Here is a 17,938-nt window from a genome sequence, read left to right as displayed (position 1 = left end):
GGTCAACTACTGACTTTCCAAATCCATTTAAAGTGGAATTAGTTGGGAATAACCTCCTAAATCCTAGTTTATCGAAAACAGATTTTCTAAGTAGTGTTGCTTGACTCCCAGTGTCCATCACCGCCTTTATACTCATGTTACCAATTACTGTCGTTTTAAACAATTTCGGTTCTATAGCAATATCTAAAGTGGCAAGTTCTGGTTTTGAATTTGATTTTGGGCATTCAGAAGCCTTGTGACCAAACGCTTCACACTGAAAACACTTTAAACCTTTATCTTTATGAATACAATACTTGGAGATATGATTTCTCGAACCACAATTATAACAAATTCTGTTGCTACGATTATCAACATAACCATTCTGCTTTACGTTATTTTTATTCGCATTTTCGTATTTTGCATTAGATCTATAATTTTCATACCTTGGTTTATTTCTATCAAAGTATTATTATTTCTGTTATAAGAATCATGTCTAGGCTTCACTCTGTTGAAAACACCCTTGCCCTTAACAGAATCACCTTTTATTACTTCATAAACTTTAAGTTTTTCTTTAAATTCTGACAAGTCTTTACATCCGTATAAAATGATTTTATTTTCGTGTTTATCATTGATCCCTTTAATCACATAATGCATTAAGGCACCATCATCTATTTTTCCAAAATTACACAACTCTTTCATCTTTAAATAATATTCCTGAACGGACTCAGAGTCTTGCATTGTGCGCTTACTTAAAATCTCATGCAACTTAGCCTAATTAATTTCAAAAGAGAATTCATCTATCAAGGCTTGTTTCAGTCTTTGCCACGAATTAATCTCGGGTACCGTTCTTACGAATAAAGAGGCGTTACCACCGAGGGATCTTTTCGCAAAAATGAATTTTTGTAACTCGGACAAACTAAATAATTTAGAGGTATTTTCGAAATGTTCTATCCAACGAATAACATTCTCGTGCGATTCTGCCTTAAATTTAGAAATGGTACTTTCGATATCGGAATAATTAATGGTAACACTATTTGGAACGGAACTAGCGGCAGCATTACTTTCTTCAGATTGGATAAAGGAATCGAGACTGTTTTTATTTTTATCCATATCGTACTGCATTGAAAGTTCACCTCCACTTTCATTTTTTTCATTCGGTTCATCGGCTTCAGACTCAGAGCCGGACAAAACGTCGAGTCGGACATGCTGGGCTAAGGACTCCAAAACACACAAATCGGCTAGAATTCTCTTCGCCACTTCCGACTTATTACCCTCGAATGATATGTTCAGAATGTTGGAAATCGTGATCAGCTCATTTAGGGAAAAGTCACTTTCTATACTTTTCAGTTTCTTATTGAAATCGTCACTGTCTAAAGCAAACGTGAATCCACTAAAATTTCTTATTCTCTTTCGATTTGAGCAATCACCGTCGGTATTAAAAATAAATTTATGGAGAATTTTAATTTTATCAAATTTGCAGTTTTTCAATGCAACGCTTATTTCTTTTATGTCATTTAGGATCATTTTGAAAAATAAAAGTCTACGTACCCCTTACTCTGCTTCCAAGATGAGTGTTTTTGTATCTAAAAGTGCAGCAACTATTTGTAGCAAGTTTCGTGGAATTTCCTGTCACCCCGCACTTCCTCTCTAAAAGTATGTGAACCTCGGCCAGGTGTCAGACGGGTGACATAACTTACGACCCTTATGTAAACTCTTGTCCACTTCCCTACTCGCCTTCTCTGCTGCTCTCAAATAGCTTAGACATCGAAATAAAACCTTCCTTTTTGCCAACGTCAACCTTGGACTATCTGAATCATTTTATAATCTTCAAACACTATGATTTCGATGATCCACAATCACTTAGATCACTTTCAGTCACTTGCATCCCGCTCCTGAGAAAATGTGGTGTCTGTGGATGGCTGAGCTAAGCGTTAAGAGGCGCATGTAGAACTCAGTTTAAGAAAACACGAAGAACTTCTTATAACATATAAGGACGTACACTTTAATATAATACAGAGGACGTTACAACACAAAGAACACTAACAAATCGTCTTGAGGTGGACACGTCGTAGCTTCTTCCTTTCCTACTCTTACCGTCGTCTTCTTTTTGCCTCGGGGGAGAAGAATGCGCTTAAGCTTCGTCTTTTCCCGCGTGCGCCAGAATGGGTGCGCACGACATTCGGCTTGACCATGTCGCTAGCGCGGGGGACAGGCACCATATATAATATATATATATTATATATTTTATACATTACTCGTATATTATTTTTTAATCCTTTATACTCTTCAAAGACTGCGTTAATTTACACCACAGACTCTTGTACACCTTTTAAACACAGCCGTTTATTGCTAACATTCAAATGTTTTCGGTTATTTTTAATAACCTTTCTCAAGAATCGTTACATTCGAATGCGGTTGTAAATTTAAACAAACGTCGCCAATCGTAAAGGAACTTTTTGAAATGGTTCTATTCGCGATCTCCTAACGGGAGATTTACAAGCCAAAAAAATTATAAAAAATATATATCCTTAACTGATTCCCCTGCTTGTCCGTTGTTATACCTACTATATTAGTATAACACCCATATGATTCTTGCACATCGCAGCTGTACATGAATTTCCTTGCCTGTTACAATGTTTAATGAATATCGCGTTCGTATAAATATCTGCTGTTGCTGGTTTTCTTATCTGGCGCTACCTTTCCTTCGCTACAACACGCTGTTTCTCCATGCCGATGAGATCTTGCTGGCTTCCCTGAAGTTAATGGCCTGTCCTTTGTAGCTGGTTTTGAAGATATTCCATGCTTCTGCATACTTTAGATGTTTTTTGCTGTAAACTTTTTGTATGAGCTTTGCTTTATCCCAATCTGCCTTTACTTCTTGTTGGTCTGCCAGAATATACGTTGCCAGGGCGGTGTTAGGATGTTCGAGTCTTATGTCTCTTTGGTGCTCGGTAAGTCTTTCTTTAAGGGATCTTCCTGTTGCTCCCACGTAGTATAGTTCTTTTTGTCATCTGTTATCTATTACCGGGATTTTGTACACCCCTGGAATGAGGTGTAGGTTCGGTTCGTCTTTGTCGGCTCTTAGCAGCTGATATATTGTCGGGTTCCTTTTGTATACTATTTTTTTGTTTGTGGCCGCTCCTATTCTTTTGTATACATTATTTAGTTGCGCTCTGTATTCCATGATTGTACACTCGTCTGCTTTTCTTCTATTTGGCTCTTTGTTGTTAGGCGGTTTGAGGTTAGAGAAAGCCTTGCTGTTCACCCCGAATGGCTTAGCCAACGTGTTGATATATTTCAACTCTTCGTTTCTATCTTGCAGCTTGCTGCAGTGTGTGTACGCTCTTGTCACTAGTGCTCGGAAGGCTGCTAGCTTATATGATACCGGGTCGTGGGAGTTCCATGGTATGAACCATGGGGTGTATGTAGGTTTTCTGTATACTTTAGTAACAACTCCATCTCTGGAGTCTATTTGTATATCGATGTCCAAGAAATGTACATTTCTGTCGTTCATTTGTTCTAGCTCAATTTCTAGCCCGAAGTTGTTGCTGTTGATGTCTTTTACGAAACCATCTATGTTTGGTTTATTCTTCCAGATGACGAAAACATCGTCTACATATCTTGCATAGATGAGAATGTGCTGTGCGTATTTAGGTATGATGTTTTCCTCTAGTGTTCTTAGTACCATTTCGCATAATAGGCCAGAGATAGGGCTGCCCATCGCTACTCCTCTTTGCTGCTCATAAGTGACTCCATTAAAGTTGAAAATTGATGAAAAAGTGGCGATATGTGCCAGTTCCAATATTTGGTCCCTTTTCTTTTCTGCATTATTAATCTTGTTGAGTAAGAAGTCCCTTAAGTGGCAGAAGAACGGCTCCAGGTTTATGGACGGGTATAATGCTTTAAAGTCTAGCACCGTCATAACGCATCCTTGTTGTATATGTATGGTTTTCATTTTTTGCAGAAGCTCTGTGGGGTTTTTTATGTTGAACTGGTGCGGCGTGCTATGTGCGCTTATGTATCCTTTTAAAAACCTTTCTAGTAGTATTGTGGGCGAACATGCTTTGTCTACTACTGGTCTTATACTTTTGTCATTTTTGTGTGTTTTGGCGAAGCCGAATAATTTGGGGACTGCCGGTGAGGATATTATTATGTTCTTCATCCTTAATTCTTTCGCCAAGGGTGTAGCTGCAAAGCGTTTTACTCTTGCCTGCATCCTTTCTAGGGCTCTTGGGTGCGCCCTTATGCAGTTTGTATCCATTATGTATTTAATTAGCATTTCGTCATACGTATCTTTTTTCATGGTGACCAAGTCCTGAGATTTGTCCGCTCTTGTAAGGGTATAGTTATTAGCTTTTAGCCATTTTTTGCTGTTTGCAATGCTGTTCCATATTGGGCTGCCATCGCTTTTTCGTTTTTCCTGTTTGATTTTGAGTGCAACTTCCCATCGGAACGCTTCTTTTCGTGTCTCGCTTAGTCCTTCAATAGCATGCTCGACCTCCGGTATTATTTTTCCACCGGTGGCTACCATAATAGAATTCTAGGATTACGGATATGCAAAATGGATAGACATTATGCGACGATGGAAAATGAATTGCTGGAATTTTCTCAAAGTTTAATACCTTCAATAGAAGATGTGGAAGAAGGAAGGAGGTACGCAACAAATTTATTTGAACTTTTGAAGCGGAACAGTCAGTTTAGAATCGATAGAGTTGGCATTTTTGGTAGTGTAAGGAAACAAACTTCTATAAAAATAGATTTTGATTTCGATTGTGTACTTTTTATTAATGACGAGTTACCTCCATTTAATTCTATCATTGACGATTTCGAAGGTATTTTATTATGGAAAAATTATAACATCATCTCTAAATATCGAAATACCATTCAAGTAAGGATAAACAATATCAAGTTCGATGTCGCACCTGCAATAAATTTTAGTCAGGATCCAGACGAGCAGAGAGAGTTAGTAATGGAGGAGATAAGCAGTTTACCGAATCCATCCACAGATGGATATAGATATAGCAGTAGTTTGTGTGAAACTCAAGCCAATTTTATAAATAATCAGTCACAATTTGTGCATAATTTTATTAGATTAGCAAAATTCTGGAATAAAACTCTTTTTATATCGGGTTATATCAGAGGACAATCGTACTTGATTGAGGTAATAGCTCTTTACGTAGCCACCAAACAAGAAAACAGATACCACAATGTTTCCATATTAAAAACTTTCCAGCGTTTTCTTAAAATGATGATAAATTTAGACAATATGAGAATTATATTTACTGAATGTAAGGTATGGAATCACCAAGGCGCGCGATTCCCACCTGTTTGTTATGACGAACTTTCATAACGGAAAAGTCGTTAGGATCGGCGGTAGAAACGACCGTTAGGAACTTCCGTGGGAAGAACCGTTAAGTTTCAAATCGTCGACCGACGGACGATTGGCCGGCGGGAAGTGACCGTTGGCGGCCGTTGTGGAAGAATTCAAATTTGATTGGCGGACGATTCGAACGTTGGGTCTATTTAAGCCGTAGTTTCAGCGGGTATCGAGAGCTCGTATCGTAGGTTCGTATCGGGATCGGCTGGCATCGTATCGGAGGTGATCGGATCGGATCGGATCAAGGGGGATTGTGGTTATCAAGGTGCTAACTAACCCTCTCGTTGGAAGTTACGCGGTTGAGTACGAACTTGTTCCTGACTCGGAGGTTTTGTTAATTACAAGTCTGTTTGATCGTAAGGAGTTCTTTCGACGAATTTGTACGGGAATAGTCGGTTGTTGTTGGAATTAGTGTTGTGCATATTTAATTGTAACTCTGATTTGGATTATTTTGTACATTTACTGTAAATATAAAATTTGTGTCTTCGTCAAACCGACTGAGTGGTTTATTTTGAACATTACTCTGAATTTTATAATTACGAAGATATTGATAATTATATTTTACAACAGAGACCATTGGTCCTAGATCCTACTAATCCTTTCAATAATCTTGCTCATTTTTTCGTCACGAATAAAGCCAAGAAGGAAAGTTTTAAAGCATTTGCCGCCACAACTTTATATCGTTTGCAAAATTATACATTCGATTTAAATGCCATTTTCGAACCTCAGCCAACTATCGCGCCAGCTGAAGATATAGGATCATTGCTGCCATCATCCAAATATATCCAAATATTTTTCATCAATTTTCAACTTTAATGGAGTCACTTATGAGCAGCAAAGAGTAGTAGCGATGGGCAGCCCTATCTCTGGCCTATTATGCGAAATGGTACTAAGAACACTAGAGGAAAACATCATACCTAAATACGCACAGCACATTCTCATCTATGCAAGATATGTAGACGATGTTTTCGTCATCTGGAAGAATAAACCAAACATAGATGGTTTCGTAAAAGACATCAACAGCAACAACTTCGGGCTAGAAATTGAGCTAGAACAAATGAACGACAGAAATGTACATTTCTTGGACATCGATATACAAATAGATGCCAGAGATGGAGTTGTTACTAAAGTATACAGAAAACCTACATACACCCCATGGTTCATACCATGGAACTCCCACGACCTGGTATCATATAAGCTAGCAGCCTTCCGAGCACTAGTGACAAGAGCGTACACACACTGCAGCAAGCTGCAAGATAGAAACGAAGAGTTGAAATATATCAACACGTTGGCTAAGCCATTCGGGGTGAACAGCAAGGCTTTCTCTAACCTCAAACCACCTAACAACAAAGAGCCAAATAGAAGAAAAGCAGACGAGTGTACAATCATGGAATACAGAGCGCAACTAAATAATGTATACAAAAGAATAGGAGCGGCCACAAACAAAAAAATAGTATACAAAAGGAACCCGACAATATATCAGCTGCTAAGAGCCGACAAAGACGAACCGAACCTACACCTCATTCCAGGGGTGTACAAAATCCCGGTAATAGATAACAGATGACAAAAAGAACTATACTACGTGGGAGCAACAGGAAGATCCCTTAAAGAAAGACTTACCGAGCACCAAAGAGACATAAGACTCGAACATCCTAACACCGCCCTGGCAACGTATATTCTGGCAGACCAACAAGAAGTAAAGGCAGATTGGGATAAAGCAAAGCTCATACAAAAAGTTTACAGCAAAAAACATCTAAAGTATGCGGAAGCATGGAATATCTTCAAAACCAGCTACAAAGGACAGGCCATTAACTTCAGGGAAGCCAGCAAGATCTCATCGGCATGGAGAAACAGCGTGTTGTAGCGAAGGAAAGGTAGCGCCAGATAAGAAAACCAGCAACAGCAGATATTTATACGAACGCGATATTCATTAAACATTGTAACAGGCAAGGAAATTCATGTACAGCTGCGATGTGCAAGAATCATATGGGTGTTATACTAATATAGTAGGTATAACAACGGACAAGCAGGGAAATCAGTTAAGGATATATATTTTTTATAATTTTTTTGGCTTGTAAATCTCCCGTTAGAAGATCGCGAATAGAACCATTTCAAAAAGTTCCTTTACGATTGGCGACGTTTGTTTAAATTTACAACCGCATTCGAATGTAACGATTCTTGAGAAAGGTTATTAAAAATAACCGAAAAACGTTTGAATGTTAGCAATAAACGGCTGTGTTTAAAAGATGTACAAGAGTCTGTGGTGTTATTTTTTAATCCGTTGTCAGTTTTTTTTGAAATTTAAATATTTGTATTCGATCTTGTGGAACGGAAATGTTCCAATTGTCTGTTTTCAACCTGACGAAGGCCTTTGGAATAGGTCGAAAACATTTGTTTTAAATAGACTTTCTCAGCAACGATAAAGGTGTTTGGTTATTGTCTCTATTTACTTCATGTTTTGTTTCTTTAATAATAATTTTATGTATACATTGAAGAATATTGATGAAAGAATGCATCCTTGACAAACTTGTATTTAAATCTTTGCATTTCATTTTTTGGGCTGAAATTTGAAAAAAATTGTAGACCTAGAAATTCCTACTGTTGTCTGTCTTTCCTTAATCTTGAGAACAGAGATAGATGAAATCTGTGGCCAGATGTGCCACTAAGGTCATCCTTGATTAACTATACATGAACTTTTGATGCAAACCAGAAGTCACGTTATTTCACTTCAAAACTTTTCCTCTGACAGCAGTTAATAGATGACCAGCATGACTCTATTGTTAAAGGAAAAATATGATGTACAATACAGGGGCAAGTCATTACTAATAATTTGAGGTGTAGAGCATATATTTTAAATTAAATAAATTAAAAATATGATTAAAAACTGCAGCCTGGCATTGTGACATTGTCACAATAAGTAATTGCTTGTTATTTTCTAATTCTTTGCTTCTTCTAATATTTGATATATGATTCTTTTATATTGAAATTTTTATCACTTCAATTTGCACAACATTTTAGTGTGATCTAATTTGGAGTGACAAAAGGATTTTTTGTAATAGAATAAAAGAGCATAATTGAAACATTAGTGTTATAAATGCATCATATTAGGTAATGGAAAAAGCATTTACCAGGAATAGCATACTTCAGTGGAATGATATTAAATTCATTGAAAATATTATTAACAAAATTAGAAAAATTGCAGTGCAATGCAGATCTAGGAACATAGCTGGAATGAAAACGTTAACAACATTAAAGACTCATATTATGATACTTGTTATTGTTGGTATAATATATAATAGTTTTAATAAAGAAACAAATAAATTTTTTAAATTTTTCTAACAGGAAATAAAGGAAATGCAGCATCATATGTTCTATTGATTACATTAGATAACATTCAGACAGAACAAAACTTTTAAAACACTTTTATTACACTTTTTAAAATAATGAGAAACATTTTTTTACATTATTAACATAAAACACTTCACTGGTGTCCTTTTGATTCAAAGAAAAGTCTCACGAGAAACCTTAGTTTTGACTGGGATATATTTATACACCGACACAATGTGACAACAATCTTCAACTATCCAATGGAGAGGCACTTTAAAACAATGAATGCACTCTTAAGCAATATAATTGGGTAACAAATGACAGAATCTGTAGTAGAAGTTTTTATAAACAAATTTAGACAATGAAAACCATTGTCTAGTACTTAAAAAGCACAATAATTATCTTTGACATTCCATTATAAAAATTTTCCAACTGCATTCATTTTTATGCACCTGTTTTACATCATTTATGAATTGAATGATATGACTGGGTTCTGTTCTTTGTGGTGTTTATACAAAAACATTTGTTACATCACATTTTTTGATTTGGTTTGATAAGATTTACTCACTATAACATTCGTTAGTAGACCCGTTAGCAACATGAGGTATTAGATAATATTTTTATAAATTTTTAAAACATAATACTTCAAAGAAAAAAACATCTTTTAGTTAATATCGAAAACAACACACTCATTTTCATAATTTCAAATTGTCATAACATACTGTAATATAATTTATAACAAGACATTTAAATACCTGAGTTTTTGCATTTTGATGGGTTGCCATATGCGCTTTTAGAACATTTAAATGTAACACCAATCTAAAAGCGCATATGGCAACCCATCAAAATGCAAAAACTCAGGTATTTAAATGTCTTGTTATAAATTATATTACAGTATGTTATGACAATTTGAAATTATGAAAATGAGTCGTGTTGTTTTCGATATTAACTAAAAGATGTTTTTTCTTTGAAGTATTACGAAAATTTTATAAAATTTTTAAAACGTAATACTTCAAAGAAAAAACATCTTTTAGTTAATATCGAAAACAACACGACTCATTTTCATAATTTCAAATTGTCATAACATACTGTAATATAATTTATAACAAGACATTTAAATACCTGAGTTTTTGCATTTTGATGGGTTGCCATATGCGCTTTTAGATTGGTGTTACATTTAAATGTTTTTCTACAAATTTCACATTTGAAAGATTATTTTTTTGCGTGTGTTAACATATGTCTTTTCGATGTTGATGGAAATTGAAAGATTTTCTGGCATATTATACATTTATGGCATTTTTCTTGTCCCGATGGCTGCTAATTATAAAATTATTTAAACATTTATTAAATATTCAATTAAAACTTTTAATTTTAAAATAATAACATTTTAAATGAAATTTTCATTTTATATAAATTTTGATTATATTCTTTATTTGCAAAAATAGACTTTTAAAAGTCTTCGCGGCATATGCCACATTGATGATCATTGATTCTTTCAGTCAGGTCTCCCAATGAAATCTAATTAAGAATTATCTCAAAATTTTTTAAATATTCAACTAAAAAAGTCTAATTTTCAAATAATTTTTCAAACAAAATTTTTATTTTATATAAGTTTTGATTATATAAAAATATAATCAAAACTTATATTAAACTATTTTAAAACAAATTTTTAAAGTTACTTCTGTGATTTCAGACTGTGAATTCATTTTACAGTTGACTGTAAATATATTTTGTTCAAAGTTTACAGTAATAAATTTAATCTCTCTTTCTTATAAAACTAAATTCAAGAGAAGTTATTCTAATCACTTATCAATCTCGTTCGATTTGTGTTTATTGCAATGGATGACAAGAATACACCAATTTATAAGAGTCTTGGAATAACATTAACCATAAGACTAATAAATTGTGTTCTGTTTTAATGTTTATTATACCTATATTTACTTGTTTACTCCAATGTATTATCTATTACAGCACATCTTGGCATTATAAATTGAAAAGTGAATTTCTTAAGATTAAATTACTTGCGTAATCAGAACAAGTCCGATAATTACATATTTGAAATTTTGTATCGTGTAAATAAAAGAAGAAACTCTTCTGTTTTATGAGCATTTCTTCAGTTCCACTTTGATTTCGGTTGGATCTCAATTTTTGCATAAATATTTTATATACTATCTTCATTTTGTAATGGAGAATAAATCTAGCATGCTAGTATTCCAAAATCAAAATTTGTTTAAGCACATTGTGCACTATGGATCCTAGAAGAAATACATTATATGTAGAAAATTATTATATGCATAATCATAAATGTTGATTTTTTATAACATGTTCATTAACACTTTTGCACACTTTTCAATCAATTTTGACACAACATATTTATGCACTGTATCATTTTCAAACTGACTAAAGAATGTGTATGCGTATGTGTATGTAAACAAATCAGAAACATACAACAGTATGCATGTTCTGACAAAATGTACAGCAGCAATTCCTCTGGAAATTGAAAAAATTTAACCACTTCTAAAATTTTTCTACTACTTTTAGTTTTATATTCCTATGTTGCAGTCTTCTGTCTACTCATTAGAAAGGATCAGATTAATATGCATTTAAAATCACAGTGTATGCTATAATTTCACCATGTGGTAAAATTTGCACTATGTAGTGAAAATCCTGGTACAGCAATATCTACAATATTCAGATTACATATAATTTATCAAATTTTACAAAAATATATAAATATCAAATAAAATGGCATTATTGATAATCCAGTCTGGTTGTGTAGGTGCTGAATTAACAGACTTCTACTGAAAATCTTTAATATTTTTTTGCTGTAATAAAACTTAGTATAAAAAAAAACACTTCTTTCCTTACCTTCTTCTTGAGCACCAGAGATTACGTTCAAGATAGCATCTAATGCATAACCAACAATTTCAGCGTCACTTCTATCTGTTTCTAAAATTTTAATAAGAGCATCCATTCCTTGAGCACCCACTTCCAACCGAAATTTCTATTAAAAAATTAAAATAATAATAATTACAGTATAATTATTTTCAATAACACTTCCACTAACAAACTGAATCTAATAATTTTTATTTCATTTCTATATTAAATTATTTTTTATTGTTTTTACCATATCAGTAAATTTCTATTTATCTTTCTCCTCTCTCATATATTATAAATTGCTAATTAATTAATTAAAACAATGTTTTTTCCTAATAAAATAATGCTCACAAGTAGAAAAATGAAGATATTTAATAATTCATATTTTTTCAATAGTTTTTCTTATAAAATTTGCATACTGTAATAAAAACTTTTCATGAAAGATTCGGCAATTTTTTGGCATAGACCAGATGGGGCAATTGATATTCTGTCATTTGCCATAAAAAATGCTTTAATTCCATTTAATATTAACATTATTTATTCAATGCATATGAATTTTTTAAATACTAAATGTCTACTTTTATCTACTGTGAACATCAAAAATTGTACTGTGTACTGTACATCCTGGTTTTCAGGTGTTCAATTAGAACACCTGAAAATATGACTTACATGAGAATGTTATATTTTAACAGCTGTAGTTTCAAAGCTTTAAAAATGTTTTTAGAAATTATTTATTTATATGAAGTTATATTCTAATAAATATCTCCTGTGTATAATTTGGAAAGTTTAGTTATTTAATTTACACCTCTCATCTTTTTAATACCTTCAAATATGAATAATTACATATATTTTGATTTCAGTGATTAAAGTATCACTATAAATGCATTTAACTTAAAATTAATTTAACAATTTTTTCAATAAGATAAATCAATTAAAATGCATTAAGCTCATAATTAATATACTGTAACCTGTAATATATTGTATTCATTGTACATTGTAAGAAGCTCTTGAATACTTTAATCAATTACTGTGCTTATTTCAACATTATTGTCTTAGTTTTTTCCAATTACCGATTGTACGAAAAAATATATTACCTGTCTGATTCAAATTTTTTTCCGTTGCGTGTCGCTTCGTGTTGAATTTTCGTTGATTTTAAGTCTAACGAAAATTTTTATAATAATAATCGAGGCTATTGAATCGTTAAAAATTATTTCTGCATTTTGTACAAACAAAATAAATATATTGAAGAATATAAAAAACATGAAAATTATACTTTAGAAGTAAATCTTAGTATCAAAAAACGTTCGATTCAGCACGACACAGTCCGACTGGAAATCGTTCCGATTACCAGCGTTCCGATTAACGACTCTCTACTGTACTTTAAAATTCTTTGCTAATGTCATTTAAGCAATATTTGAATACTTTAATAACTTATTGTGCTTATTTAAACATTTATTGTTTTGAGGTTTTTTTCAATTTCATTAAAATAAATTTAGATATAATAAATATTTTCTATCTTAATCTATTTCTGTGACTAGGATATGTAATTTTAACTAAAAAAGAAAATAATCTGTTATTTATAAACTTTGATGAAAACTATAACATCTGTTTTAATAATTTTCTTCTCAATTAAAATTATGCATATTTTTTAATTGGCTTGTCATCGGTGATCATTTTAAAGGTCATCTCTGCAGAGAAAGACTGTTTTGTTCCTGGTGATAGGACATGACAGAACTGAAGATACTTAAGTTTCTTCAAACTTTCTATATAAAATTAATTTTTTGTATTTACTCATACATAAAAGTTATATAAAATGGATAAATTTATTAAGTATAATTAAATACATTATTACTTATGTTTTATTTACAGTCTAATTTTTGATAATTATGGTCAAGCTACTACATAAAAAATTTATATCAACAGTTATTTATAAAATCATTTAATAGCAGTTTGTGAGTTCTTTTTTTCTCTATAGTAAATATATTTTGTATATTTTTAAGGAAAAATAAATTGATCAATTTTCTAAACTATTATAAATGAATATCAAATCCTTAATCATAATTAGATGAATATGAAATGTTTGCATTTCACAATAATTAAAAATAACATTTATGCAATTGTTTATTAATGACAAAATAAAAGTTGATCCCACTTTATCCCATTTGAAATTTCATGTGGATAATCTATGGATTATCTATGTTTGAAGGGAAATTTTAAAACAATTATGGATTATGCAATGGTTTAGATTATCTGTCAATTTTAACTTTTAATTACAAACTTAGCAACATGTCCAAATGTTAGTTAGCACAGTCTAAATTTTAGCATAAATTTCATAGTAACAATCTTAGAGTGTGGTTTTAATGTCCTTGTTGAAGTACATTTACTTTGCTTCACTGAATAGCTACTGTTTTGACAAAACAACCTAATCACAAAGTGAAACATTCAGGCATCCCAACAAAACTCTCCAGGGACAATGGGATGAAAATCATAAAAGCAGGGCTTCTGGTCACTTTTACTTAGGCCAATGCTCAGACCTAACCACACCACATTCCAACAGTTAAATCTCATAACTACATTCAAGTTAAAAACAATAAATTTTAATCTAACCCCAAAACAAATTTTCAAATAGGTTTCTGAAAATCCATCTAAAGTAAAGTGACACTCTATTAGAAATAAATTTACTATCTTTAAACAATTATGATTTAGTGTTATCTAAAATAGATTCAAAATGTATTGAAAGATCTTTTCACTAGAAAAGTAACAAAAGAAATTAGAAAGCAAAGTAAATGAAAAGTAGCTCCCTTATAATGATACAAGTTGAGAATCCTTTATCCAAAATTCCAAAAACTGAAAATCTCCAGAGTCAAAAAGTTTTTTTAAGTGCCAACTTAGCATGCCACAAATGAAAAATTCCACAAAGCCCTGGGAATGTTCCAGTGTTCACTTCAGGATCTTTTAGCCATATATACTATGCACATGAAAGGTGCGACTTTCATATTCCTCAAGTGTCGATCAATCCTAATTTTTAAGATATGTTTATCAGAACACATTCAAAAATTTAAACAAATACATGATTCTTTCCAAAAGTTCAATTAACAGCTCTATGTGAATATTTTTAAAAAATATTTTCACACCACTACTGTGGTAACTATCTTTAAAATATGTATTCCAAATCTCATAACTAATCTTCATCTCACTTAATCGGATTTCAGGCCTGGAAGGCTTGAATGTCAATTAAGTGGTATTACGAGTGATAACAGACTCAATACCCCCGGCTGACCTCTCACAAATTTTAAAGCAATATTTTCTGATTTCTTTATAGTTATTGCAATGATTTTCAATTAGTATATTTGAAGGATTAAAAATTATCAATGTAACAAAATTAATGATAAAAAGTGAATTTGATAATATAAAATAATACAGCTTTAATTAACAAAGTATTTCAAGTTCAAAAAAATAATTAAATAATAAAATAATAATAAAGTCTTTGTTTCTTAATGCTGTCTGTCAAGTTATGTTTGAAGTGAGTGAATATCCACTATTGACAATTTTGTATGTCCTAACAAGTTAATTTAAATAAATTTCATTAAAATGCTTGAATTTATTATATTTAATTTTAAGAAATAAAATTAGAATTAAAACCAATCAATATATTTTAATCATCATATTAGCAATTCCAATTTTAAATTATAAGCTATTAAAAAAGTGTAATAAATTAAATAATAAATGTAATCAGCTCTAGTATTAACACTGATTAAAACCTTGGGTTTAATCAATGTTCAAATTAAAGTTAAATAAAAAATATTCAGCTTTAGTGAAAATAAACAAAACCAAAACAAAAAACTTTGTCATGCATATTTGGATACTAGAGCTGATTTTTCTTCTAAAGAGCTTGAGAATATTTTAGTTTTAGTTTATTGGCTGCAATAAACATAATATTTTTTGTTAATCTGGAGCTTATCCTTGAATTTTAAGTTAAAAATTTGAACATTGATTTTATTTTGGCATTCTTAATTATTATTGTATATACTTAATCATGTAGTTATATATATATATGTCACACCAAGATTGTTAATTTAGCTGCTTTACAAAGCACCTAACTGTTTGATTAAATGGTGCCGTTTTTGTTATAAAGGTAACTAATGTTCAGCTACTTTACAAAAACGCTAAACCAAATCCTGCTAATTGAATAACATTTCTATTAAATAAACTGCCAGATTGTCATATTTATTTCTGATCCTTTACACTTGAGCACTAAGGAATGTTGCCAGATTTGATTACCAAAATGGACCACTCTTGTTTTAGTTTCGCATAAAAAAATCATTTGGTGCATTGCCTACTTTTTGGACTACAAAAATTTGACTTGGCGACATAAATTTTGTTTGTTTTGGTCTAGAACAGCAATACCTATCTCTATTTGTGTCATCTTTAGAGATAATTTTTTATATGCAAAAGCAAGCATAAGTATCACAAAGGAGTTAAATAGGATGCAGAGAAGATGGTTGACAATATCATTAAGAAACTTCCCCCTATTAGATATTGGAAAAAGCATTTTTCTTAATGTACCAAAAATATTAAGGAAAAAATTATTGATTTCAGAAATGAAGTTTACAAAAGAGGGACTAAGTCCAAAATGATTAAAAATTGGTTCTGTCATTATGAATTACAAGAGTCATCAAACGATTATGATGATGAAATAACAGAAAGATCAATATCTCGAAGAATCTGTGATTAATCAATTATTATTTGGTGATCAAGAATTTCAAAACTGCTCATGCAAACCTGTGAAAAATCAGTATCACACTAATAGATGCACGTTTTAAAAAGAAAGTTCTTTGAAGACATAAATGTCATTCTAATTTATCTTGCATTAATAAATAATGCATCCATTTGATACATTTATTATTATTTTGTAACTGTTGAAGAAATTTAGCAATTTTAAAGTGTTTTTTCACTTTGTAATTTAATAATTTAATTTTGCACTGTTTAGTATGTCAAACTACCTCTTTTTATTTATGTCATGATTTTACAAAAGTTATTCTTAATTATAATAATGTACCAAAACATTAAAAATACTTAATAGCAACACATGTTTTTAAGGATTTTAAATGACCAATAAACAGTTATATATAATTATTTATACATCATTATTGTGCAGGCTGGTTATTAGCAATAAGATCCTCTTTTCCCTGTGTTGGTGTTTATCAAGACAACTTTCTAATACTTGTCAAATTTGGTGCCGAACTTGGTAATATTTTGGTACGTTTTGTTTATTTTAGGGAAAATGACTGGCAGTCTATTTTTGATACTTTAACTGGTTTGATATTAGATAATAGGAATGTATTGATTGCTGGTGATTTTAATGCTAGGATTGGATTGGAGAATATAATTTCTGAATTTACTTTTGAAAGTGCTTTCAATGCACAACACGCATCACGTCGATCTTCCAATAATACAGAAGTCTGTACTCTCTCAACTAATCTTTCCACCTAATGAAACAAAAAAATTTTTAATTATAAAGAACAAAAATATGTCAAGATGTTTTTGTTGTACTATTTTTAGATTTTAATCATACAATGCTATTTGATTTATGAATAATCCATTGTGTAAAATCCCAATGCATTCATAGTAGAAAATAAAAATTAAAGATGAAATGTGATGCAGACAATAAAATAACTAGAAATCAATTTAGATTAAAGGCAAGTTGACTAAAAGTGTTTAAATATTAAGTTAATTTAAAGTATTTTTTGATTTAAAAATTCTTTTTTGTTAAAATTATATTATTTAAATTCTATATGCAATTTAAAAATTTCAAAGTACAAGCTTACATAAAAATACTGATGTAAATTTAGAATTTTATTTCAAAGTACAGTACAAATATTAAAGGTACTGTTTGTATTGAAATTTTAATCATTTCATACTATTTAGTGATTGATGATAAATTTAATATGTTGTTAAATAATAAATACAGTCGAGTCCGCATAAGTCGATACCCGGATAGTTTTCTGTGGTCCCGGCCAACTTACATAGGCATTAATGTTAAAAAACTCCGGTTTACTCGACACCGATTAAGTCGTCACAACTGGATAAGTCGACATACTTTTGCTGTCCCACAGACCAATAAGTCGTCACCCCCTCCTGAAAAAATTAATTCACTCCGCACGTGGTGCAAACTCTTTTTTTTTTTTTTTTTTTCAGGAGGGGAGTTTATTTATTTACATATAATTCATATATTTAATAATATATTAATATTATATATATATATATATTTAATTAAATTAATTAATGATCAGGACGACAGTGGAGATTGACCGGTCAAGAGGGCAGAACCCTGAGGCCCGGAGATTGTTCAGGAGATCAAGGAGGACCGAGAGGCCC

General features: G+C 31.5%; 3 protein-coding genes across 3 annotated transcripts; 2 read left to right on the top strand and 1 right to left on the bottom strand.

Annotated features, from left to right (window-relative positions):
• Window positions 1-2,986: 2,986 nt before the first annotated feature.
• LOC136972166 (uncharacterized) lies at window positions 2,987-4,510 on the bottom strand. Its single transcript, XM_067266725.1, has one exon. The coding sequence runs from the start codon at window positions 4,508-4,510 to the stop codon at window positions 2,987-2,989; it is 1,524 nt and encodes a 507-aa protein (XP_067122826.1).
• A 30-nt stretch (window positions 4,511-4,540) lies between these two features.
• On the top strand, window positions 4,541-6,172 carry LOC136972165 (2'-5'-oligoadenylate synthase-like protein 2). The gene is made up of 2 exons (XM_067266724.1): window positions 4,541-5,272; window positions 5,927-6,172. The coding sequence occupies exons 1-2, from the start codon at window positions 4,541-4,543 to the stop codon at window positions 6,170-6,172; spliced, it is 978 nt and encodes a 325-aa protein (XP_067122825.1).
• Window positions 6,173-6,239: 67 nt separating this feature from the next.
• On the top strand, window positions 6,240-6,920 carry LOC136972164 (uncharacterized). Its single transcript, XM_067266723.1, has one exon. It carries the CDS (start codon window positions 6,240-6,242, stop codon window positions 6,918-6,920), a length of 681 nt encoding a protein of 226 aa, XP_067122824.1.
• The last annotated feature ends 11,018 nt before the right edge of the window (window positions 6,921-17,938 follow it).

The sequence above is a fragment of the Centruroides vittatus genome, unplaced genomic scaffold (genome assembly GCF_030686945.1).
Source record: "Centruroides vittatus isolate TY-2023 unplaced genomic scaffold, ASM3068694v2 contig_2818, whole genome shotgun sequence".
Classification (NCBI taxonomy): Eukaryota; Metazoa; Arthropoda; class Arachnida; order Scorpiones; family Buthidae; genus Centruroides; species Centruroides vittatus.
The sequence above is the reverse complement of the archived record's forward strand: the minus strand, read 5'-3'. Positions and strand labels throughout refer to the sequence as shown.